At 52.9% G+C, this 23566-nt stretch overlaps 3 protein-coding genes across 16 annotated transcripts; 1 reads left to right on the top strand and 2 right to left on the bottom strand.

The window, feature by feature from the left end:
- Positions 1–7: 7 nt before the first annotated feature.
- LOC133491668 (uncharacterized) lies at positions 8–6228 on the bottom strand. Of its 10 annotated transcripts, none has more exons than XM_061803099.1 (12): positions 5760–6228; positions 5556–5690; positions 3894–4534; positions 3434–3811; positions 3204–3342; positions 2969–3103; positions 2777–2858; positions 2594–2687; positions 1866–2350; positions 1621–1739; positions 414–575; positions 8–152 (listed from the first exon to the last, which is right to left on the bottom strand). In XM_061803099.1, the coding sequence occupies exons 4-12, from the start codon at positions 3692–3694 to the stop codon at positions 19–21; spliced, it is 1611 nt and encodes a 536-aa protein (XP_061659083.1). In that variant the 5' UTR covers positions 3695–3811; positions 3894–4534; positions 5556–5690; positions 5760–6228; the 3' UTR covers positions 8–18. The 10 variants fall into 10 exon arrangements, with proteins under 10 accessions (XP_061659083.1, XP_061659081.1, XP_061659085.1 ...); XM_061803097.1 differs by having other exon boundaries at positions 5572–5690; XM_061803101.1 differs by having other exon boundaries at positions 3434–4010; positions 4354–4534; positions 5572–5690.
- A 750-nt stretch (positions 6229–6978) lies between these two features.
- On the top strand, positions 6979–9227 carry LOC133491876 (uncharacterized). 2 transcript variants are annotated; one of them, XR_009792502.1, is made up of 6 exons: positions 6979–7385; positions 7475–7605; positions 7676–7795; positions 8392–8447; positions 8579–8857; positions 9114–9227. XR_009792502.1 is itself a non-coding variant. In XM_061803576.1 (6 exons), the coding sequence occupies exons 1-6, from the start codon at positions 7057–7059 to the stop codon at positions 9007–9009; spliced, it is 960 nt and encodes a 319-aa protein (XP_061659560.1). In that variant the 5' UTR covers positions 6979–7056; the 3' UTR covers positions 9010–9227. The 2 variants fall into 2 exon arrangements, 1 of the variants encoding a protein (XP_061659560.1); XM_061803576.1 differs by having other exon boundaries at positions 8579–8626; positions 8734–9227.
- An 860-nt stretch (positions 9228–10087) lies between these two features.
- Positions 10088–22851, bottom strand: taf1 (TAF1 RNA polymerase II, TATA box binding protein (TBP)-associated factor). Of its 4 annotated transcripts, none has more exons than XM_061803541.1 (43): positions 22529–22851; positions 22127–22241; positions 21898–22021; positions 21700–21816; positions 21449–21571; positions 20749–20990; positions 20429–20644; positions 20110–20352; positions 19799–20030; positions 19603–19710; positions 19362–19529; positions 19121–19260; positions 18864–18971; positions 18614–18787; positions 18352–18525; positions 18158–18262; positions 17873–18073; positions 17665–17806; positions 17415–17545; positions 17254–17334; positions 17024–17173; positions 16542–16661; positions 16307–16482; positions 15994–16226; positions 15228–15435; positions 14843–15014; positions 14496–14707; positions 14321–14429; positions 14127–14225; positions 13858–14035; positions 13710–13777; positions 13517–13639; positions 13349–13441; positions 13169–13253; positions 13024–13091; positions 12636–12752; positions 12303–12392; positions 11894–11989; positions 11546–11768; positions 11292–11466; positions 11039–11219; positions 10686–10763; positions 10088–10544 (listed from the first exon to the last, which is right to left on the bottom strand). In XM_061803541.1, exons 2-43 carry the CDS (start codon positions 22238–22240, stop codon positions 10356–10358), a joined length of 6186 nt encoding a protein of 2061 aa, XP_061659525.1. In that variant the 5' UTR covers position 22241; positions 22529–22851; the 3' UTR covers positions 10088–10355. The 4 variants fall into 4 exon arrangements, with proteins under 4 accessions (XP_061659525.1, XP_061659526.1, XP_061659527.1 ...); XM_061803542.1 differs by having other exon boundaries at positions 10091–10544; positions 14849–15014; XM_061803543.1 differs by having other exon boundaries at positions 10091–10544; positions 19121–19248.
- Positions 22852–23566: the final 715 nt, after the last annotated feature.

Here is a 23566-nt window from a genome sequence, read left to right as displayed (position 1 = left end):
AGTGCTCAATAATATCATCTAGCAGTGTTGTTTTTTCCTGGCGCCGTCACGTCGCTCCTCCCACGTCACGGCACTGAAGTCCATGTCCGTGAGAGTGACTGTGAATAGATCCTCCGCCGGGAGTTCAGCGGTCGAATGGTTTTGTGGAAGCGCTGCAGACGGAAAAACAACAATCATAATCATCGAAATCGAAATCGCCGTGCGACCGCTTTCTTTGCAGATGGCGACGACGGCCCAGATGAGGATCTGCAGGCAGCAGGTCGTGGCCATGCACACCCCCAAAGCTTTCCCCCAGCGAGGGTACACGTAGGAGCCGTAGCGCAGGCACGTGTTGTACATCTCGGTGAAGACGTAGCACAGGATGAACTGCAGCCACAAACGGAACCAAACTGGATTTGCGCCGGAGAACTCACCGATAACGCCCATGCAATTGTGATGGGCAGGATTTCCAAATACAAGATAACGACTCCTTCTTACTGACATCGTCACATCCAACGGCATCTTTTCACAACACTTTCCACAATAAAGAAGGCATTTCAAGTTGGATCGTGCTTCAGTATGAACACTAGAGGGCACTGTGTTAAAAAAAAAAAAAAAAACAAGACTACAGAAGTCATCTTTAGTTGGATGGTGCCTCAGTCTGAACACTAGAGGGCACTAAAACAAATAAAGAGACTACAGGATGCAGTACAGTCCATCGTGCGTACTTGCAGCGCGAGTCTTTTGGTTAATCTTCTTTCCATCGTTCCATTTTTTTTAGCTGCTTATCCTCACAAGGGTTGCAGGGATTCCTGGAGCCAGCGGGGTACACCGTGAATTGGTTGCCAGCCAATGGCGGGGCACATTCGAGGCAAACAGTCGCACTCGCAATCACACCGACGGGGCACTCTTAAGGGTGTCCGATGAATGTTGCAAGTTTTTGGGATGTGGGAGGAAAGCGGAGGGCCCACCCGGAGAAAAGCCACACTTGCAGGCACGGGGAGAACATGCCAACTCCGCACAGGCGGGTCCGGGATTGAACCCGGGACCTCAGAACTGTGAGGCCAACGCCTTACCACCGTTCCGCCTGATCTTCTTCCTTTTTTTTTTTTTTTTTTTTTGCAATAAAGACATTTTGGCAGTATGCTTAAGAATTTATTGGGTTCAAATTTTCATAATGCCTGTCAATGATTCAGACGTCCGCTCTACACGGTCTTCTGCAAACAGTCCACAGTAAACAAGGTTAAACCGAACCCTAACACTGGTGGACAGTATATACAAGTGCAAATATGTATGCGTAATTGATATTTGTCATAAAGCCGTAACTTCCTGTATCCCAGAGAAAAATGTTCAAAAGTCTCCTTTCGGCAACCTTCTTCGTTCGCGCCTGCCACATCATTTTCGTTCTATTATAATGTTGATACATTTTTTGTATTATACAGTGGTTGAGGTCTTTATATACGTACTTGACTGGTTATTGCGTTAAAATGTGACTTCAAAGTTGCTCTAAACTAAATGACTAAGTCCCCCCCCCCCCACTCCCCCAAATGTCAACAAGCTCGCCAGGAACGCTCAGGTTCAACTTTTGACGCCAGAACGTACGAGAAGCCGCCCGCCAATGAAGTTCTCGTGTCGACTCACCAAAAGAAGGAAAGGAGTGAAGAGCAGCCAGCACGCTTTGAAGTACACCAAAACTTTGCTGCACCACGGAGGGCAGTGCCGGATCATGTCCACGATGTCCCGGCAAAACTGGTCGACTCCTGATCAGGAAAAAAAAAACGAGTTCAAGTCAGCGCAGGGAATAAAGACGAGCAGCGCGTGGACGGCGGGTGTCGGAGGTCGGGGGTGGGGGCGGGCCACCGTAGAAGAAGGAGATGCCGACGCACATGAAGAGGGTGATGATGATGAGGCCGAAACTGGTGCTAAACGAGTCGACGAGCGTGAACCAGTACATGCCCCCCTGTGAGGACGACACGGTGGGCGCGCAACGCCGGCCCCATGCGTTGGTCAATTCAAAAGAAAGAAAGAAAGAAAGACAACCTACATCGGTGAGCAGCAGGAGACCCGTCAAGTAGAAGCAAAGGCTGAGCACGGCCAGAAAGAAGGACTCGCGCTTGGCGTTCCCTCGCAGTTGCGGAAACTCGTCCAGCACCGCCGCGGTGATGCCCTCGATGTTGCCAAACTGCCGCGCGCAGACGGCACAAAAAGGCAGCTGGCGAAAAAGCCGGACGGACGTCGGGCGGGGCCGTCTTACGAGCGTGTCGATTCCCAGCGCGAAAAGCATCAGGGAGAAGAGAACGGACCAGAACGCCGAACCCGGCAGCAGCGCCAGGGCCTCCGGCCGGGTAAGCCGCGAACGCCAATCCCGGACCTGCAAACGACAATGGGAATCGGCGTCATTGGACCAGTACGACCGGAGCGTCTGCCTCGCGGTTCGGAGGTCCGGGGTTCAAATCCAACATTTCGACGTGCGGGTTGTTTGGAATGTCCCCACGAGAGCGTGGCCAATGGGGATTTGAACCCCGGAATCCTGGCCGCGAGCCAGACCCGCTCCGCCTGGCCAATTCCCACCAAACGCCTACCGGAAACTGCCACGTTTGCGACCGGCACCCACTTCCTCCACGCCATGTGGCCCAGGACGGAAAATATAGCAAATCCCGCAAAGAAGCTGGAGAGGCAGTTTCCCCATGGTGACGATTACCGTGTCCCTGAAATAAAAAGGAAACATCAAAAAAGCAAAAAGATGAAAGTGGAGGATGGAGGAGGACAAACACGCTTCACCTACGTGCCAACTCACCTGACGTCAAACCTATTGTAGGACGCCATGGAAAGCACTCCCCCAACGAGTAGAAGATCTGAGACGCCGCATCGTTCCAAACCTGCAGAGAAAGAAAAATCTCCTGGAATTGCTTCTTCTTCTTCTTTTTTTTTTTCATTTTCTTTTTTCTTTTCAAGACATCCGTGCCGGTCCAGTGGTTCTTTTGTGTACCTGCGCACTGGCTAACCGTCTCCACTCTGGTGTGAGGTAGAAAGCGACGCCCTGAAGAGAACCCTCCAGCGTCGCGCCTCTGATGATCAAAACCAGCAGTACCAAGTACGGGAACGTCGCCGTCACGTAGACCGCCTGAAGAAGGGACGGGGGGGGGGGGGGGGGGGGGGGGGGGGGGGCGAGCGGGTGTGACCGCGAGTCACTTTCGGGCGTAGCTTTTGCGGGGGTGGCGGACCTTGCCGGCGCTGTGGATGCCCTTCAGCGTGCGCAGAAAGACGATGATCCAGGCAGCCAGGAGGCACAGGGCCAGGGGCGAGCGGACCGGACCCGGGTCGGGAAGGCCCGCGCTGTCCGCCACGCCCAGCACGCGCTCGCTAGCGTGATAGGCGGGAGACAAAAGGACAAGAATGAAGGCATTTTGGTACCGGGTGTTTGTCCCCGTCGTGCGCCAACTTGGCCGCTTACTTCCAGAAGATCTCGGAGGGGGCGTCGCACGACCGGGGCAGCGGGCTCTGGAACGAGCTGCCCAGCTAATAAAAGGTCCAGGCTACGATCACCTTGTAGTAGAGCGACACCAGCGCGGCCACGCACGGCATCCCGACGCCGATGCCTGCAAACACGGATCGCGGGCGGGAAGGTTTGCAAACGCGCCCGCAAATTCGACTTATTTGATCTTATTTGCTCTTGTGCAGATTTTGAAATGAATCGTAAAGGCCGTAGTTCCATTTTGTCCTCTTTGCAAGGTCAAGATACGACCTTTCTTTCTTCCTTTCTAGAGAAATATAAAGCACAGCACCAAAGAGTCAGCAGAAGATCTTGGGAAGTGCACCAGTTGGTTAGCTCCTGGGGCGAAAAAAAAAAAAAAAAGTAGCCCCCGCGGGTCTTCCGAAGTCGACGTTTGTTTGCTGGGGGATGCGGTCATCACCTTTGAGCAGAGGGCAGCATTTCCACACGGTGACGTACTGGCCCAGAGAAAGTTCCATGAGGAAGAGCGGCACCCCGGTGACAAACAGCGTGAGGAAGTACGGGATGAGGAAGACGCCTGCAAGAGTACAAGGAGGTCCGCGAGAGGACGGAAGGACGGGAGGACGGACGTTCCGGCGTTGGGCGGGCAGAAGGACGACCACGCCCCGTCGAGCAAGGAAAGCGACATTTCCTTTCCCGGAGTGGAACTCGGGGGTACCGAATGTGAGCGACCGGCGAGATTGTTTGGGCTTTCGTCGGCTCGCAACGAGTTCCACTGCAGGTGAAGAAAATCACGGCCAAGTGCGGGATCTGTCCACGCCAGTCGCGAAAAGAAACGTCCCCGGCAGGGAGTCCGAAGCCTCGGATTGGCCGAGCGGAGGCGAACCGTCGGCGCGAAAGCGAGCGATTGCGTCTCTTACCGCCTTCCGTTGCGATCGCAGAGGTAAGGGAAAGCGCCACACGTTCCCCAGGCAAGAAAGCAGGAACTCGTATTTGCCGTCCCACTGGCCCCTGGAGACCGCCTGGCCGGGGACGGGCTCTGGACGACGCGCCTGCGGGGCTCGGGCCGTTGGGAGCGTGTCCGTTCCACTCCGTTGACCCCTGCCGGATGCATCAATGACACCAGAAAACACGACCGGTCCGACTCGAAACAACAAGCAACGATTCAGAATCATTCTGTTCGCATTCCAAGTTGAGAGGAATTATCCTTGCCTTTCCCGCGAGGGAGGAAGTTCATTAAATGTTTACATTCGTATGATCAAAATCAGCTTTAATGGGCAAGTATGTAACAACACTGTTAATACACTGTTATAAACAGATAAAATATACAATCAAAATCTAAAAAAAACACAAATGAAATGTCAAATAAAAAAATAATTAAAATGTAATATATATATATATATTTTTTTTTCTTTAAACAATTGGAGAAGAAGGCCAACCCTTTCCCAATACTCCAAAACAAAAGCATGGTGGTCAGCGGTGCTCACGACCGTTTAAGGGATGTTCACGCACTTTGGATATGGATACGGCTCGCGAGCAGGCAACAGAATGTGATGTAGCCTAGCAAGCTAACTCGAGTCAGCAGACCATCTGATAACGTGAGCAATCTAACCATCTGAGCAGAGCGGCGAATTCCGACCTTTACCGTAGAAACATCTCACGGCACGGCGACAAAGAAAAAATGTCACCAAAAAGTGGACACATTCATTGGTGCCATCTAACAGAAGACGGCCAATTTGTTCCGACGGTCACTTTGTGCATAAAGTTTTGGAGCAATTCAGTACACGCGTCGTCGTATCGTGTCCACTTTAAATAGACTCCACCTTGATCGGTCTCCAAAATCCCGATCGTGTCAAATCTAATCAATACGTCAAGACGGTCGTTTTCTAGGCGCCGCCTTAAACCTCCGTCACGTCCAGTTGGGCCTTTGCAATCCAACTTGTAAAGTTGTCCACATAGGACGGAAAACACGTGAAAGCATCCAGAGCAGAGATTTGAACCCCGAACCGCAGCAATGTGAAGCACACGGCAATCGAACCCTCATCGTCGGGCGGATTTTAGGCTGACGGAAACGTGGAGAGAGAGAGAGAGAGAGAGAGAGAGAGAGAGAAAGCAAACAAACCCGATCGTGGCCGAACCTTCAGAATAATAGCCAAACTTTGGACTGCAGGACGAAGTCGATTCAAAGACGCAGATGTTGAATGAACTTCATGCCGGCTTTGCGGCCGAACCCCACTCCGAATCCGCAGCACCGCCGCTTTAAAAACCCAACGGAACTCAAGTAAACAAAACAGCCCCAGACTGGAAGAACTCGCTGGGGTCCTACCTGGCGCAGCGGCCAAGTTCTGCCGAGTTCGGCTTTTGGGCCGTCGTCCCTCTTTGGAAGCGCGGACCGAGTTAAAGTCTCCGCGCGAGACTCATCGGACTCCTTCCGCGGGCCCAGCGTTCGGTTCACGAAAGGCAAAACCTCCAAGTTTGGCTGAGATGCGGAATCCGGTTCGGGGGCAGGCGGGGCAGGTGCCGCAATACAAACCCCTCCCGGCTTTTTGGACGATGACGTCAGTGGGAGTGGAAAGTGGCAAGGCGCGGCCTCGATCCGCCGCTTTTCACCAAAAGAAGTATTTAGTGTGTGTTTGTTTCTTTCGGCTTGTCCCTTACGGGGTCGCCACAGCGCCCTTCCTGACTGGGAGTGGAGGCCCCAGTACGGTACTTTAGTATGATTTAGTATTTATTTTACAATACATTAACAGTCCATTTTGGAGAAGTCAGCGTTTTTTTGTTTTTTTTTGAGTTATTATTATTATTATTATTTTTGCAGCTATAATTGAGCCAAGTGTTCATCAACACTTTGGCCTCCTACTAAATTGAAATATGTATTAGTTGTGTTGGTGATGCTTGGGACAGCACGGCATTTTTTTTTTCAAAGATAGATTACACGGCCCAAATTTTTTATGTTGAAGAATAATTACTGTTTGTGGATGAAGAACAAACATTTGACCGCAGCCCAAAGTGCAGGAAAACCATCGACAGTTTTTATGCGGGAGCCTACTTTCATTTTTCATTTGCAGTTGAACAATATTTTTATTATCGCGGTTGTAGTGGTTGCAAGGGCCCTGCATGATGTACGATTTTGGTCAGCTCGTTTGGATTTTAATCTCTCGTTTCGCAACTCGTTCAGATGCATTGAAAAATGCAACTGAATATCTTCATCTCATTATATTCTGAATTTGAAGCTACGTAAAGTCATTGGAATTGCTTGGTTTAAACGCAACACAACAATATTGTACACGACACGTTAAACATTTTTCTTCTTTAAAAATCAAGAGTATTGTTTTATGAATGTACTCATAAATGATTGGGGTTTATCCGATGCCAAGGGCCCCCCCAAAAAAACAAACAAACCACAAACATTCACGGCAAAATAACAAATATTTAGCACAACTTCTATTCTAGAATAGCAAAGTCTTCCTTGAGCTTGTGCTGTTGGGACTTTAATCCAAATAATCTTGTGATGCTTTTCTAAATCCATCCAATCTGTCGCGGCTCTATAATTAACAGCCCCGCTGTCCAAATCTGGGTCAGTAGATCGAAGTTTGAAGGAACGCGGGCACGCAGTGCAAGAAATGGACGCACGAGACCCGGAGACTGGCGACTGGAGTCTGGATTTGACCGGCAACGGATGGCGCCCTGGTTCCCGGAGCCAGGGAAAGTCGGGTCCACATCCCGGCGGGTGGACCGACGCGACCGGACTCGGGGGTTGCGCTTCTCGATCCTTTGCCAGGGAAGCTCGGATGAGGTTGGATTTTTTAAAGTTGGGATCCACTTGTCAAGTTTCCTCCGCTGGCAAGGATGCGACTGGTGACGCAAAGGAAAAAGAGCCTGGAAGGCGAACAGTTTTGGACTTAGTGGAGCTCCTCCAATTACACGACGATGCCGAGGACGACGAGAGCTGGTAGGTAGAACGCCGCCGCAGGCCGAGATCCGTCACCCGGTCCGACGTCGTGAGCTGCTTTCCCAGTGAACGAAGCGAATCCCTCGCAGGCTCTACGAGGCTCCCAAAAGGCGGACGTCGGCCGACGGGTCGCCTCTCAGGTGGTGTCGGCGGGTCTTGGACAATCCGAGTCCCGAGACCGAGGCGGCGTCGCCTTTGCTTGCGGATAAACTCAATCAAGGTAAGCGACGCCGATGAAAACCGTCTTGACTGATCTCATCCCGGAATTGTGCTTTTTAAATTGGACACAGAATCGAGGAGTTCCTACACAAGCGACTTTTCCAGACAGCCGGCAGTGCAGGATGCCGCTGACGGCGCCTCGCTGGATCCTTGTGACGGCCGAACAACACGAGAAAACTCCGACATTTTTGGTAACGTCACCCGAGCAGCTGTCCCAAAAGCTCCTGACCCCGACCGACCCTTCCGACCGTCGTCGTCGTCCGCTTCAAGCCCACCTGAAATCGGTGACGTCAGGCCAATCTTAAGCGAGCTTCTGTTAACATCGAGCTCCGTTGGCATTCTCTGGACGGACGTCTGCGACCGCCTACTCCAGAAGTTTGGGTTTGGATGTGCGCCACTAGTTGCAGGCCTTCCGTTCGGAGAGATCCGCCAAACGTAGCGCAAATTGTGCTCCGCGTCGGAGTAGCGCGTTGGCCAAAAAGCTTCTCCAATTGCCGGCCGAGTTTCAATTTTTCTAGCGCCGACAAAAAGTGGCCACAGATGTCGGAATTCGTTCAAAACCAAAATGTCCAGTGACCGCTGGCTGAGATATCGGCATCAGATGAGCTCGGACACAGGTGTTGTCAGATACGATCAATACGGATTTCATTCATGCGCCAAATCATCTTCTGTGTCCTTGAAACGGAAAATGGAGACGTGTGAGTCCATAACCAGCAGCTACAAATTGCACGTTGACCTGAAGAGGCCACAAAGTCGAGCGCAAAATTCTAACTTGTTGTCCGTACAGCAGGTTCACGACGGGACCGCATCTCCGTCCCCGAGAGAAAAAGTTTGGAGCCACAAGTAAGTAACACTCGGATCATTTTGCAATTTTTTTTTTGGGGTGTGTGTGTGTGTTTTTTTTTTTTTTTTTTAGCAACAGTGGCTGCAAAGCAATCGTAGACGTGTGGCGCGCGTGTCTGTTTTTGACACAGGTTGGACTTCGTCAGCAAGTCAGCCAGCTCAAGTTGCTCAAAATCCAGGTAGACCGAGCTTCTCCATCGTCTGGTCCAATTTCACGATCGTGCACCTTTGCTTTGTCATTTTTGTCTTTTGGGGCCAATCGCGTTTGATACAACTGGTCTCCCAGCCAGGACCGAGTCCCCCTTGCGGACCAGCCTCCGTTCCCCTGCGGGCTCTGAGGAACAGTCGAAGTCTGGACACGGACGACGGCGTGACGGCTCATCAGACACCCGCCGCGGATCTTCCGTCAGGTTCGGAGGAAACGATCAAAACCGCAGCTCGGCGTGGATCGCTGTCACTTGCTTCGGGGCTGACCGGCCCAATAACCTCGATCGGGATCACCCCGATGTGCCCGCCTGCCTTACTTTTCCAAATTCATGAATCACACAGAACTATTTGGTAGTTTTTGCTTCAACTTGCTCCCAGACAATCAATCAAACTAACTCGATAGCCCGCAGCGATCGGTCGACTTTTGGCGCAAGCGTCCCGAATCTTGACGTCTTCCAGAAGCATCCGGCAAGTCATCGCACCGGGCGAGGGGCTCGTCGTCGGTCCGGGAGACGGCCACGGGGGACGCGCAGAGGTCTCAGTCGCTCAGCCCCCGGAGGATCCCTCGGCGCGCCAAGAGACTTCTGTGGAACGCGTGCGTTTACGCCTCACCCGAGAGGTCGCCCGCTGCCGCCGCCGCCGCCGAAGGTCGAGATTAGGCGCACTTAGTTAGGGATTGATCTGAAAAGGACTTGGCGCGCACGATTGGCTGACTCTCGTTTAGTCGATGCCAAATGTTCTGACATTTCACATCGCACCAGGAAGCCGGCGTTGGGCGAGCTCGCTACTTTTACGCCACCGTCGGTGACTGGATGGCCCACGTGTCCTTCAGGATGGCACCTTTTTAAACGGCACATCCCACTTCTTTTTCTGAGCCGCTTATCCGCATCAGGGTCAATCCCAGCCGTCAATGCGGGATACGCCCTGAGCTGGTCGCCGCCCAATCGCAGGACAGACAATAGTCACGCAATTTGGGGCCTCCGACGAATGCAAGCGTGTTTTTGTGGGGGATTTGGGAGGAAAGCCACGCAGGCACGGACGGGGAGAACGTGCAAACGCCACACGGGCAGGGCCGGGATTTGAACCTCGGTCATCGACGCTCTGACCTTCTTTGGCATCATCGGAAGGCCGGTTGTGTTGTTCGACTGCCCAAAACTACAAAACCGTTTTTTTTTGGGGCATGTGCAGCACTGCCCGTCCTTAAAATAGATCTAATAAGATACTTGTAAAAAGTAAAAGCACCAACGATGGTCATTTGTGAGTGTGAAAAATAAGAGCTAAATATGGATTTTTGACCACCGTCCAAAAACGCACAACTGTGACACATCCGTTGCAGATTTGACAAACTTGATCGCCGTCAGTCTCCAAAAGCTTTTGCGTGGTTGCTGTTCGATCAGTAAAAAGCAAATACCGTACTTGACACCATTTTCCGTTTTGCTCAATAAAGAAAGCTTCTGTAAAGTTGGAGAAAATTCAAGTTGATTCCTAACTTACAGAAACGTACAACTCGATTAGCGATTAACGTTTCCTGAAAAATGGATGACTTGCCGCTGGAAAATAAAGGTTACAAAACGTCCATGTACAATGATGCTAACCACTAAAGGTGCAAGAAGTCGCCAAAGGTGGCTGACCAAACAATCTCCAATCTAGTTCCAGACTAAATGTCGACGTCACGCCCGATCGGGCTCTCCGTATCGCAATCTAGTCCGAGTCCACGTCGCTGTCTCCTCCCACCGATCGGAATCCTTCGCTCTCCTCATCCTCGCTGAGCTGAACCTGCGAAAGTACGGCAGGACCTCGCCTCCGCGCTTCCTCCTCTTCGTCCTCCTCCTCCTCCTCCTCCTCCTCGCTGTTGCCGTGGTCTTGTCCGTTTCCTCGGAGCTGCCACGGCTGTTGCGCATGGGGGGTGGGGGTGGGGGTGGGTAAATCATTAGCGACTGGCGCGGAAGAAAACATTTTCGGGGGGGGGGGGGGTCGGAAGAGGGCCGTTCTGAAAATCAATCGCTAAAAAACAACTTCCTGCTGTCCTACCTGCTGCGCGTACGGCGCAGGCGTCGGGGTGGGCCTCTCCAAGTCCATAAATGACCATCTGCCTTCTTTCTCGTCATACTGGAGGCAAAAAAAAAAAGAGGCCCAAATATCACACAGCTGCATCATACTCGGGGGTGTTGTTTTTTTTTTTTTTTTACAACAGAGAAAATATATGACGTCGCTTTTGATTGCCTCAAAACTCTGCATCGTCACTCGGAAGAGCGCATTCCAAAACATTTCAACTTGTCAAAGAAACACACTCATCATCGGGGGCTTTGTTTGAAAACATTTCCGACCATCAGATGAAAATTGGGCCCATCTTGACACAAATTTACGCTCTCGTCTGCTGCAACCTGAGAATGCGGCACCGGCGCTCTCCTCCGCGCGTGGTCGTCGTCGTCGTCGCCGTCCTCCTCGTCGTCGTCCTCCTCGTCCTCGTCCTCCTCGTCCTCCTCCTCGCTGATCCCATCGTCTTGCGCGTTCCCCCTGGCCGAGGGCCGCACGCGACCGCGGCTCTCCTCGAAGCTGCCGTAACTGAAACGCGAGGCAGTGAGAAGAGCAAAACGGCTTTTGGCCGTCCGTCTTCTTTTCGTCGGGCTCCGGCACCTGACGTTGCTGTCTTCCACGTGGGGCCCGTCGTCGGCCCGGTCGCCTTCGTACGACATCATGCTCTCGTCCTGCTCCATGGCCATGCGCGCCGTCTCCTGGGCCCGCCGCGGAGGCGGAGCTCGCGCTTCCGCCTCTCTGTCAGAGTCGCTGCCGCTCTCCGATAAATGGATGGCTAACGGGGGCGCAAGGCGGTGCACGTTAGCGTCACACAACGATGACTCCGTGACGCCCGTCGTGTTCGCTTCGCTTACAGGAGAACGGATTGTCGCCCTCCTCCTCACTGGCGTCATCCTCTCCGTCGGACATGAGCAGGTCCTGATATAAGACGCTGGCGTGGGCGAGGGGGTCGGATCTCCTGTCGTCTTCCTCGTCCTGCCGGCTGTGCATACGTCTGCGAGGCGGCAGCAGCATCTCGTCCTCGTCCTCGTCGTCGTCGTCGTCGTCGTCCTCCAGATCCCCGTCCGCGTCCTCCGCCTGCAAAGACGAGCGCGAGCGCGTCACGGAAGGGCAAAGTTTGCGATTCGGACTGGCGATGATCATTTGAGCGGATCACAAACCGCAGAGATTGAGTGGCGAAAAGTTGGTAGCGCAGTACTCACGGGGGCAGGTGTTTTGGGTTTGCCGTCATCTTCCTCCTCAAAGCCTTCGATATCCACATCGGATTCTTCTTCCCTGAGCCTTCTGCCATGGCGAGCCTGAGGAACACAACCAGTTCAAGAGCGCGCGCGCACCAAAAAGATCTCCCAACTTCTGGCCAAACAACGCAGGGCCTCCTCTGTAGACGCCGCCCGCGAGCGCCCTCGTCAGAGGGAGGACTGAGGAGAGGCGGAGCGACTCCCGCTACCGTCTTCTCTCCCAAATCTCAGGTGCCACCGCCGGGCGGGCCGCAACAGAGAGGAAAACGCACGGCGGACAAGTCGGACCGAGGGACGAGAGTGAAGGAAAAGGAGCAGCATTACGCGATGAGCGCTTACTTGTTCCAAAACGGCCACCCGGTCGCAGTCCTACCTGGGCCATGTAAGGCGAAGACGCGGCCAGCCTCTGTAAGTCCATGAACGAGCCTTTGCCCGCGGCCAGGTCCTTGTCCAAATCGTCGTACTGAAACCAGACGCAAAACTCTTAGCGCGGCAACGCTCCTTTACGGTTAACATCCATCGCCCGACGTGTCAGCAAAAGAAATACTCGCCCTTGAATTTTTTTTGCATTGTAACAAAAAGTGACGTCGTGGTCAGGTCTGAATAATAATAATTGGCCTTAAATCAACGTCAATTCGACAGCTACAAGTCAGTTGCGAAGCAAGATTCTTGCCTAATCGCTTGTGAAACTTTACGGTCGTCGCACCTGCGCCATCATGTAGGAGCCGTGAGCCATCTCCAGACTCTCGAAGTCCGCGGCGTCCAGAGCCGCCTCTTTGGCCGTGGAGATGTCCTTCTCCAGCTGGGTCAAATGTTCGTCGTACTGCCGGCGCGGGACAAAAAGCACATCGGAACGGTGCGGATTTCCGCCCTGCTTTGGGTGGCGAATTCGACGACGAAACCTTCTTCACTTTGCTTCTTAATTGCAGAACAATATTAACTTGGCTACTATTTTGTAGTAAAGTGCAAGTTACACACAAACAAGTTTGTCAGGCGCGTTTGGCCCGGGGTAGCGTAGCGGTAACATAAAATGAAAATAAAGCAGTCAGTCGTCCGTCATTTCCTCCCGCTCGCAAAGTTACGCGTCTTCAAACCTCATCCAGAGTTTGTCTGCACACGCCGATGATGTCCAGCGCCGTCTTGGTGTACGGGCTGTCCCGACCTGTGGGAGACGCGCAAAGGAGACGGTTGCGCCATTGCGACTTGGACGCAACGTGCCGCAGGGGGAGAAACATTTACCGTTGTACTTGACGCTGTTTGTGTGGATGAGCGTGACGTCCGACAGGAAGGCGTCTCTGTTCTGGTACTTGTGCTTGGAGATGTTCTGTTGATTCCAAACACGTCGTTTGAAAGGGTTCCGTCACGTCACGTGACAGGGGTGGGGTCGGGGGAAGGACTTTCGCCCGTTTCGGACCTCACCTTGCGGATGGTCTCCAAGTCCATCGGGTCTATAATCACCTTGTAGTAATCCGGCACAAACTTTTTGTTGACGGGATGGTGAAACGGCCACGACTGCGAAAGCAAGTGAGCAGACGGACGCTTTGTTCAAGCAAGAAAAGCAACAACTTGAAGTCGGGGGACGCTTACATCAGGAACGACCATCATCTTCTGGGTGACGATGTTGTCCAGGATGAAGGAGAAAGCCACCTGATCGTCGTCATCCAGCAAAGGATTGATGGCTTTTTCCAGCCGGACCAGTCTGTCCTCCTTCTGTGAACGGTGAAGAAGCGTCTCTTTCAACCCCGAGGGAGACAAAGAGCGGCCACCTTGGCTTGCTTACCTCTTTCAGCTTCGTGTCGCAAAGATCCAGCATGGACTGCGCCACTTGCGTGATGGGATGTTTGGCTCCTGGAAAGAAAGATCACGGTGTCGGCGGTGCTGTGAATACTCGGGCCCGACGAAATTGCTAAAATGCGCATCTTGGCTACCGTTGTAGGTGGCGCTGTTCTTGAAGATGAGCTCAACCGCTTCCCGGAACTCCTCCCTGGACGGGTACATGCGTTTGCGGACATTCTCGCGGAGCGTCTGCAGGTCCATGGGCCGCGTGATGATCTTGTAGTAGTCCTTCACGACCTTGGCATTTACCGGCGTGTGGAACGGATACGTCTGTTTCGGGGAGGGGAGGGAGGGCCTTTGTCTGTATCGCGCGTGTCAAACGTTGCCGAAAAGGTCGGAAGCGGCGCGGCGCAGCGCTTACGTTGGGGTGGTCCCGCATGTCGTTAATGATGCTCTCCAGCACAGAGGACAAGGTCACCATGGGGTCAGTGCGTCTGCGGTGGATCGCCTTGTGCGGTTTCTACAAGTAGCGACCGTCACATACGTTTGAGTTTCAAAATTGCCCCCCGTTCCGTTTGGCGTCAAGGCGAGTTGTAAAGCGCGACTGCTACTTGCGTTTAGATAGTCACAGTGGACAGCGTTGCCCACTCGTCTCTTCTTCTTTGGCGGGAGCTGGTGCTTGGGGAACTTGAGCACCAAAGACTTCCTGCGCACCTCATCGGCGCTGTTGGGTGCCAAAATAAAAGGTCGGAGCAACATTCGCAGCCACGCGAAGACGCAACGCGCTAACCTTTCGATGAGCTGCTTGCCGAGCACGATCTTGGTGCCTTCCACCTTAATCAATTCTTCGTTGTCGTTGTGGATGACCGTCTTCTCCAGCTCCTCCTCCTGCTCTTCTGTCATGGCGACCGGGTTGGAAGGAGGCGCATTGGTTTGATAGTACAGCGGGCAGAACTTGTTCGTCCTCATGTGGCCGATGGCGCCACACGCGCCGCATTTTAACTGAGGGAGAGACGCAAACATTCAGGAGCGTGAAGAAAAGCTCGGCCGGCCGGGCAACGGAAACGTCGGGACCGCAGCATCAAACCAGCGAGAGGAAAAGTGGGATGTGGGACTTAATGTGGGCAACAAGCTTACTTTTACCTTGAGGTCTGGTCTCTCTTTCATCTTCTTGGACTTCTTTTCCGGAGGGCCCTTGAACTTGTCCTTCTCTTGGTTCCGCTTCAGCCTCCTCAGCTGCTCCTGGATACGCCGTCGCTCCTTCCGCATTTCTTCTCTGTGCTGCTCATCGAAGAGGGCAAACTTCCGTCTGAACAAGAAGGGGGAAGAAGGGTCACGCGGTCTTCCGGTTGCACACGTAAGGAGCTTCGATCAGGCACAAAATCCAAGATGCAATTCAATGGAACGAAAGAGTTTTTCTTGCAATGTCCCTCGCAGGCCGAGCTCGCGGATGACGGGTGCCTCGAATCACGACGCAAAACCTGATCCAAACTCACGAGAAGCTCCAAATGGAGTTACTGACATGAATTCGTCATCCTTGGTGGTCCTGATCCTGGTGTAGGCGTCAATGACGGCGGACTTGCGCACGGTTTCGCAGCGAACGTATTCCTTGCCCTCCTCGTCCCGGAATGTTCTGTAGATCTTTAGTCGCCGTCCCGTGGCCGCGGAGTTCAGGCTGGTGACCGAGGACGTGTCGTCATCCTTGTGAGAGCTGGTGGACAGCGAGCTGGCTGCGCAGGCAAAGGAAGCACACGTGACGTACAATTAGCGCAAACAAGTGAAGGTGCGTAAACGCGGCGCTTATGCGGCTTTGGGATTCGGGAATGCCCGCGTACGCCACTAAGTTTGGAGATTTTGGGTTTCAAAGTTTGCATCTTGACCAAAGAACGTGCAACAAACGCTTCCCAGACGGGGGAGTCAGTTATTCTTTCAAATCATCCTGATCCTGGGAAACGTGATGAAAACGAATCACGCATTGATTCGTCTAACGTGACACCATGCCGACCAACAAGCTCACGTGTGCTCTGTCGCTTTCAACGCGCACTTGCTGAATTTGGTCAAATAACTGCGCTCTATTTCTCGCTTGTATTTGAGTATCTTAGCCAGCGTCCCGCGATTGTACCCGTGAGCAACGAAAACAGGATGAAGATGCGTACGTTTCTTTTGCAACTTTCAACTGGCCGAGCTGTGTCAGGACGGAAAGAGGGCCACGGTTTACGCAGATTGCAGATTTCGGACGAAGAACAATTGTGTCGCGAAGGAGGCCGCGGCGAGTGACCAGGACCTACACAAGATTTTGCGGCGCTCCTTGCGTCCCTTGTTGTCCCGGTCACTCTCCTCCCCCATCAGCATCCTTTGCAGCTCCCGCCTCTCCTGTTCCTCTCGCTCGCGCGACAACTGCGAGCTGGTCTTCTTGTTCTGCAGCATGTTCTCGATGTTCTTTCCCATTTCCTCAAAGTCGCTGTCCTCTGCTGAGCTGCTGTCCGTGTCTGTGGAGAGCACCTCCGTGGACTCCAGCACCCTGGGGTGCAGACCCCCGCCGCGCGGTGGTGTTGAAGTTTCCAAAGCATCCACAATCCCGAACAAAAGCGTCCGTCTTACTTGTTCTGCAGGTCAAAGATCCTCTGGCATTCTTCCTTGTAGCGTTCCTGGTGCTCCGCAACGGAGAACCGGGAGCCCCTGGCAAACTTGCTCATGGGGCCTTCTCCCGAACGCGCCTGCTCCGTCGACATGGTTCTTACGACGTCAATCACTTCCCAGCGTGAGAGCTTTTTGATCTGGCGGACAGTGAAATCGGTAACGCATTGATCAAAGAAGTGGGATCGCGCAGACTTACTTCTTCTTCGGGTACGCCGAACTTGCGCAGGAGCTGCTTGGCATTCTTCAGTGACAGTCTCCTCAAATCGGCATCCGTCCCCGTCACCGTTTTCTTAGCAGGCTGGGGCTCCTTGTCGTCCTGAAAACAACGTCCGCCCATGACGAGCGCTCGGAGGCCGAAACGCGAGCTCGGCGGATTTCATTTTGGACGACGACGACGGGGAAGGACGCTCGTGTTCAGGCCGTTTGCGAGACCATTGGGCCTTTCGACGTGACCGAAGCCTCGCCGATTAAAACCTCCAAACGGGTTCGCCGGGAAGCTGCACAACAGGTTTCAGATGAGTGCTTTTGCATGTTCGCTTGCCTGACTCTGCCTCTAACAAGATTTGGGATTTTTGGGAGGTCACCATCTCCAAATTGTTTGATTGAGGTCAGGGAGACGGCCCACGGAGCGTCTTTCACGCAGACAGATTACACAATTTGCATTTCGCACGGGGGCACCTTCTGCTGAGTGGGCTTGTTGGGCACTTTGACGTAGGAGAAACCTTCTCCGCAGCCCGTGGGGTCGGCCACACCGGTAACCTCCAGCAGGCACTTCCCCTTCATGGCAGAGATGAAGGCTCTCGTCGTGTTCCAGGGAGCTGTTCGCACCTAATACCGGGAAAAATGGATGAGCACGAACCAGGCAGGTCGAGCACGGTTACGCTACGGAACGCGATTGAAACGCCTACCTCGTCATCAATCTTCATCTGAAAGTCCTCTTCGTTCTCCTCCTCTGGTGCAAAGAAGGATTTTTCGCCGTATCCAGCATCCTTTGTTGTTGAGTTTGGCGAAGGCGGCGTTAAAAGCTGACAAGACTGCGCGACGCTTACTCGTTCATCGAGGTTTTCACCTTGAGTCTCTGCTCGGCCACCTGCATGCTGTAGTAAGAGCAGCACTGCTCCGGAGACACCATGGCTCGGATCTCTTCCTCTGTGGGCAACCTGAAGTCGGGCTTCAGCACCCACCAGTTGGAGTCCATGCCTGCCGTCGACACGACAACAAAACGGAGGGACCGCCGGCAGTCGGCGACAATCAGAGCTTTCCCCGCTCAGACGCTTCAACCGCTCGCCGAGCCGTGGGATCGACCGCCCGATTTGTACCTGTGCGTTTGAAGTCTGCACAGAGCTTGAGTCGTTTCCTGATGCTGCTCTCAGAGTGCACGGGAAAAGCTTTCTTGATATCCTCCATGCGGATTCGCCGCGGACGGTCCTTGCTCTTCCAGAACAAGCGATATATGAACACCTGCGGAGTACGCCGTCGGCAGTTAAGCATCGGAACCACGCCGCAGACTGAAATGCGTCGGCATACTTGGAGGAAGTCTCTGATGTGGGTGTTGGCTCGTTTGGAGTTGGGCCCGGGAACCTCGTATAAGGGGCACGCCTGACCGACCACCATGATGTCCACAATTTCTCTGATGTAGTAACCGTGGCGGGTTCTGATGACCAAAAAATCTGTTTCTGGCATCTTGTGCAGGTAGATGGGGGCGCGAAAGAGGTTGTTTTCAAAAGCCTGGGGGGGGGGGGGGGGAGACGAAAGACAAATGAGTAAAAAGGTTGACGGCATAGTGGACGTTGTGAGTGCGCCAATGCTAACTTGGAGCAGCTGGCCAGGGTGCAGAGAGCCCAGAAAAGGGGAAGTGTGGCAGTAGACGGTTTCACCATATTTGCAATCTGGCGCGCCAGGATCCTTTCCAGGTTTCTTTGTGAAGCAGAAACAAAGAAAGCCGACGCAACGAATTCTGAAAATCCATTCGACGGTCGTGGAACGTCGCCCGACATGACACCTACCCTCTTGTAGTAGTTTTTAATCTTGGTGGCCATGCCAACTTGCATAATGAGAGGCGGGTATTCTTCGCTGTACTCTGCCAGGATCAGATCTCCATCTTTGCCCGTCAAGTCCTGCGGGGTCCGCATGAAGAACATGTCCCCACCTCCTGCCGCCTGCCGCTCCTGCTCCCGCATCTATTCGGACGCGGAGTCGAGGTCGCGTGCTCAGCGTCGGGAGTGCGTGCGGCCAAAGGGCAAAACCAAAGCGCAGCGTCCCGTTCACCTTGGCCTTCTTTTTGATGTGCTTGAGCAGCGGCTGGACAGGGTGGGGACCGGGCTGGGCCAGAGGTCCAAACGAGTACTTCTTCAAGGTGGATCTGTGGAACTGCCGCAACTTCATCGGTCCCATGTGGGTGGGGAAAAAGGGCTGCCTCAGCTCCAGCGCTGGGATGGAATGCTGTGGCAGAAATGGGGGGGAAAAAAAAAAAAATTCAAAGCGTGACAGTCGGCGTGAAATTTTCTCCTCATCTCACCTGAATGATGTTCCCTCCAAATGTCCCCCTCAGACCTTGCTGCTTGGGGTAGTAGAACTCGTCGTTGGAGAGGTTCCAGGGGTCTTTCACCTCAGGCTGGGACATGTTCTGAGCGGAGAGAACTGATTCGTGAACATCCTTGCAGAAAGTGAAAGGCAACCGGTGGACATTTGTCAAGATTCAAGATTCAGCAGATCTGCATCCGACAGCGATCTTTGTCACGATCAAAAACCTTTGGACTCGATCGGACGACTCGCCTGTTGCGGCTCGTCTTTGATGACGCCCGTCTTCCCGAGCAGGATGCGACTCTTTTTGATGGCAGTTTCCTTCTTATTCTCTTTGGATGGGGAGTGGGACGTCGATGCTTCCTTTTCGTCGGGAATTTCTGAAACGTTGACTTGACACATTTGAATGAATTCTCGGCGAGGGAGAACTGTCTCAAAGTGCCTCTTGCATACCGTTGAATACCGTCAAAGAGAAAAAAAAATATATACGTACCAAGAATGATGTTCTCATCGTTGGGATCCAGCGTCAGAACCGGAGGAGTGAGGTAGTGATCCATCTCCTGATCGTCCCAGATAATGTTGTCTTCCCAGCGCCCGTACACCAACTCTTCGTTGTCAATGGGGAAAATGGAGAACCAAGGAGCGTCGTCTTCCTGATGGCCTGCACAGGCCAAAAGGCATCCGGGTAAGAAAAGAAGCTCTTTGGCCGTTTGTGTCCGGGGAACAAAACCCACATGAATGATCGTGGCTGTTTTTATCCCGCTTCAAGCCGGTTATTGACAAGGTTTTGGTCATGAGAGGCGGCGTGGGCGGCACCAACTGGGAATTGCTTCTCGCCAGACCTGAAAGGTCCAACACAGAAACACAATTTACCTTTGAAGCATTGTCAGGGTGCTGCACGCAAGTCAACTCACAAGGGTGGCAACTCACCCTGTTGTGCGTTGTAAGCGTTGGCGTTGCGGGTCATGCTGGAGGGCAACCACCCCGCGAGACTGGCACGTTGCGTCTTGGTGCCCTTGTGCTTGACGTCCTCCCCGTTCCAGATGATGTCGTCCTCCCACTGCAGTTGCGTCACCATCAAGAAGAGCTCGTTCTCCAGGGCCGACGTGCCCTCCTCGCCCTCGTTCCCGCGGCCGCCTTGACCGTCCTGCCGCTTCCTGTCCTGCAAAAAGCATGAACGCAAAATCGCTCAGCAATAAGCGCCGCCCGACTCTGACCTCCGGCGACACGGGCCCGGCAACCTCCTTGGCGGCCGTTGTCGTTTCTTCGAGCGCGTTCTGCTCCCGACGCTCGCCGGACTCGTTTTCCTTCAGCTTGAGGCCGTAATTGAAACTGCTCCCGTCCTCGGGGACCCCCATCATGTCGTACCAGAGCTGAGCGGGCCCGTACCGCCATTCGGCAACTTTAGGCCGCGATTCGGCCTCCTTGTCTCCGTCGCTGCAGCTTTGCGAGAACTTGGACTCCACGGGCGCCATCATAGTTATCTGAATTTCGCGGACAATTTGGGATCGATCACACGAGGGCACCGACGAGTCCAATTCCTGGAGCTGGAATGTCTACCTCATCGTCGGAGAGACACTGCTCAGGGGGCGGAGGGTTTGCGAAGTCGTAAAGCCAGCCAGACTTATTCTCCTGCTCCTGGTCCGCCAGCTCTCCCTCAGGCGGCGGCGTCCCGGGCTGAACATCCCGGTGCTTCCGCTTCTTCTTCCTGCGGGCGCTCCGCCATACTGACGGCATGTTCTTCCCCGGGCCAAACAGCCGCAAGAACCTCAGAACCTGGGATCCCAAAAGGCGCCCGCCCGCCCGCCCGCCTGTTAGTCTTTGACTGCTGTAAAAATATACGTTAAATGGTCTGTATGATAAATGAATATCGTCGCGACCTTTCCGGGTCTGAACTCCGGGAAGAGCTCTGTGACACCCGGCAGCGCTTTGGCGGCGTCTTTCTGCATGATGCCGGCGAGCGGGAGGGTGAGCCTGTCCGGAGGGCCGGCGGGACCAGAACCTGGCCCGGGGCGCTCCGTTTCGGACTCGGAGTCGGAGGAACTGCTGAAGTCCACCTTCTCAGCAGTAGACGAAGGTGCGATGATGGACGGCAGGATGATACCGTCCCCCTCTTCCCCGACTGTGAGGAGAGGGAATGTCATCATTGAACAGACATGCGCCCGTCACATTACATTTACGTTAAAGTGAAATGACTTTTTATTATTTGGTTAAGGGAGTGGGAGTTGCCTGGAATGGAATATTTGTCCACTGTGAAAATATTAAGAAAAAAGTTTGATCTATATGCAAAATGTAATAGGATCTTCCAGTTCTTACAAATTTCTTTTGTGATCAATTGAAATAAGGCTTTTGAATGGAATGTTCCACGTTTGAAAGTTCATTGGAGCGCAGGCATTGCAAATTCTATTCAAATCAGAAAAGAATTACACAACGCTGGCCCGGTTAGTCAACATACGAGATCATTTTGTTTGGCTTTTCAACTCGATGGAAGATTCTCGGAAGAATAAATCAAATATCCGCCCATCTCGGGATGAAGTCAAATAACAAGTACTTCACGGCAGCGACGACAATCGTCCTCACCGTTTGCAGTCTGAGACGGCGGCTCTTCCTTTTTAACAGCTGCGGAAAGGCTCGGCGGCGGCGGAGGCGGCATGAGCTTGGCATCGATATCCTCGCAGTCTGCGTCGTAGTCGTCTTCATCATCTGGGATTATCCAATTTGATCAAAATGTCAACATAATGTCAGAAAGGTTTCATCATCCTCTGAGTTCCTCTTTCAGTCAACTAACTAGTGTGTAAGCAATGGGAGGATTGTGGCTTTGAGAGGTTCACCCGTTTTCCTGCAGGGCTGCAAAGATCCCATGGCCTGCCGGTACTTCCGGGTTTCATCCTCAGCAACCTCACTGATGTCAGAATAATCAACGGCATCTTCTGTGCTTTTCACCCATCCTGGACCGAGGAAAGGGCGACAATGACACCCACGGCACCTTCCTTCTCCAGGTATTAACGCGCTCTTTTATTTCCACTCACCCTCGGCATCCACACTGGTGGGAGTTTTACTTTCCTCTTGCTCGTCATCCTCGTTGGCAGTGATCTCCGTGATGAGGGAACTCAGACCCAGATTACCCAAACCGGCCAGATGCTTTTTTGACTCCTGGGTCGAAGAGTGGACGCAATCGACACCAAAAAAAAAAAAAAAAATGCTGCCGGTTCACTAACCTGAGACACGAACGCGGAGCGAGAGAGAAATAACACTCACATTGTCCAGGACGCTGTCGTCCTCGAGTTGACCGTCTTCATTTATGTTCCCAAACAAGAAGCCGGTAATGGAGAAAGGGCGATCTTGATCCTCGTCACTGTCCGAGTCGGACATTCTGCGACGGGGAAAAAAATAAAAAAGTATACATTTGAGACCTGGCGCAAATACTTATGTACATAGGCAGAAGTACGCCTTTAATCATAATAATTCATAACAGTGACTGCAGATCACCATTCTGATTGCATTTGGCGGCAATATATATTAGGTACCAACATGCAATGTATTTTATTTCTTTTTTTTTTTGGAATACTTGAAATAATAACTTTTGCTCCGATGGCACTGTGGATTAAACATTGGGTAGCTCGTGACCCTATGACAAAAGCAGCAAGTTTTTCCACTCACCTTACACGATCTTGCCGATTAGTCCTCAAGGAGCTTTCTCATAATGTATTCAATATACGCATCCGCATCACCCTTCAATGTGTAAAACACATGAAGTGCGTCCCAAACAGATTTGCGAACAACAACGCGCCCACGAAATAGTTCACCGGCGCTTCGGTCGGTTTCGCTAGTTGCGCCAATTATTTCGAAACTGTTTCCACTTCCAGTCTCCTCTTGAATAAGTTCGGATAGTAGTAGTCGTTGTTGTTGTTGGTGGTGGCGGTGCCGATGCTGGTTCGCGCCCGCGGCACCGCCGCAAGAAGGGTTGCAGGTTAGCAAAGCGAACGAAAGCCAACCGGAAGCGCGGCATATACTTCCGGTGTTACTTCTTTTCCGCGGCATTCGCCGTGACGCAGATTGTGACAAAGTCCACAGGGTGCTGCTGTCACAGCAGGGGGCCGTGTTGAAAAGGTCGACGGTCCCACCGAACCAACCGTTTACAGACGGAAGTCCGTCTTTTTAAATTGCATGAATATTCCGACCGTAACCCGTGCCAGAATCCGCACTCGTTCATTTTCCGATCCGACGTTTGCAAGCGAGGCGGAAAATGTGATACGCGAATGTGGACCAGGCGGGTCATGGGCCCGTTTTCGAGCCAGCGCGGTGGCGGTGCTCGAGAGGAAGAGACGCGTCAAAAGTAAGTTTCCGTGGGAAATTACCCAGTGGCAGACGGGGTGGGGTCGTCAACCAGCTGAGAGCTCACAAGACGTCAATTATTGTCGTCAAATCCATGCGTTTCAATCATTTACAAACACAAGAAACGAAAGCGTTTTTGAATGGATGAGATATACACCGCATGAGCAGTTAGTTGACCCGACCCGTAAGCTTGATATGTTGGGCATCCAAGAGAGCAGGTGGGAAGGGAGTAAGGCGAGAAGTTTAGGTGCAGGGTTTAAACTATTTTATCATGGAGTAGGGGTTCTTTTACAAAAGACGAGCTGGCTAAGAATAGCCCGGAGGTGAAAAGAGCATCGGATCCAATGATCAGGGTGAAATTTG

The sequence above is a fragment of the Syngnathoides biaculeatus genome, chromosome 18 (genome assembly GCF_019802595.1).
Source record: "Syngnathoides biaculeatus isolate LvHL_M chromosome 18, ASM1980259v1, whole genome shotgun sequence".
In the NCBI taxonomy this organism is placed as follows: Eukaryota; Metazoa; Chordata; class Actinopteri; order Syngnathiformes; family Syngnathidae; genus Syngnathoides; species Syngnathoides biaculeatus.
Note: the sequence above shows the minus strand (reverse complement) of the source record. Positions and strands in the feature narration are given on the sequence as shown.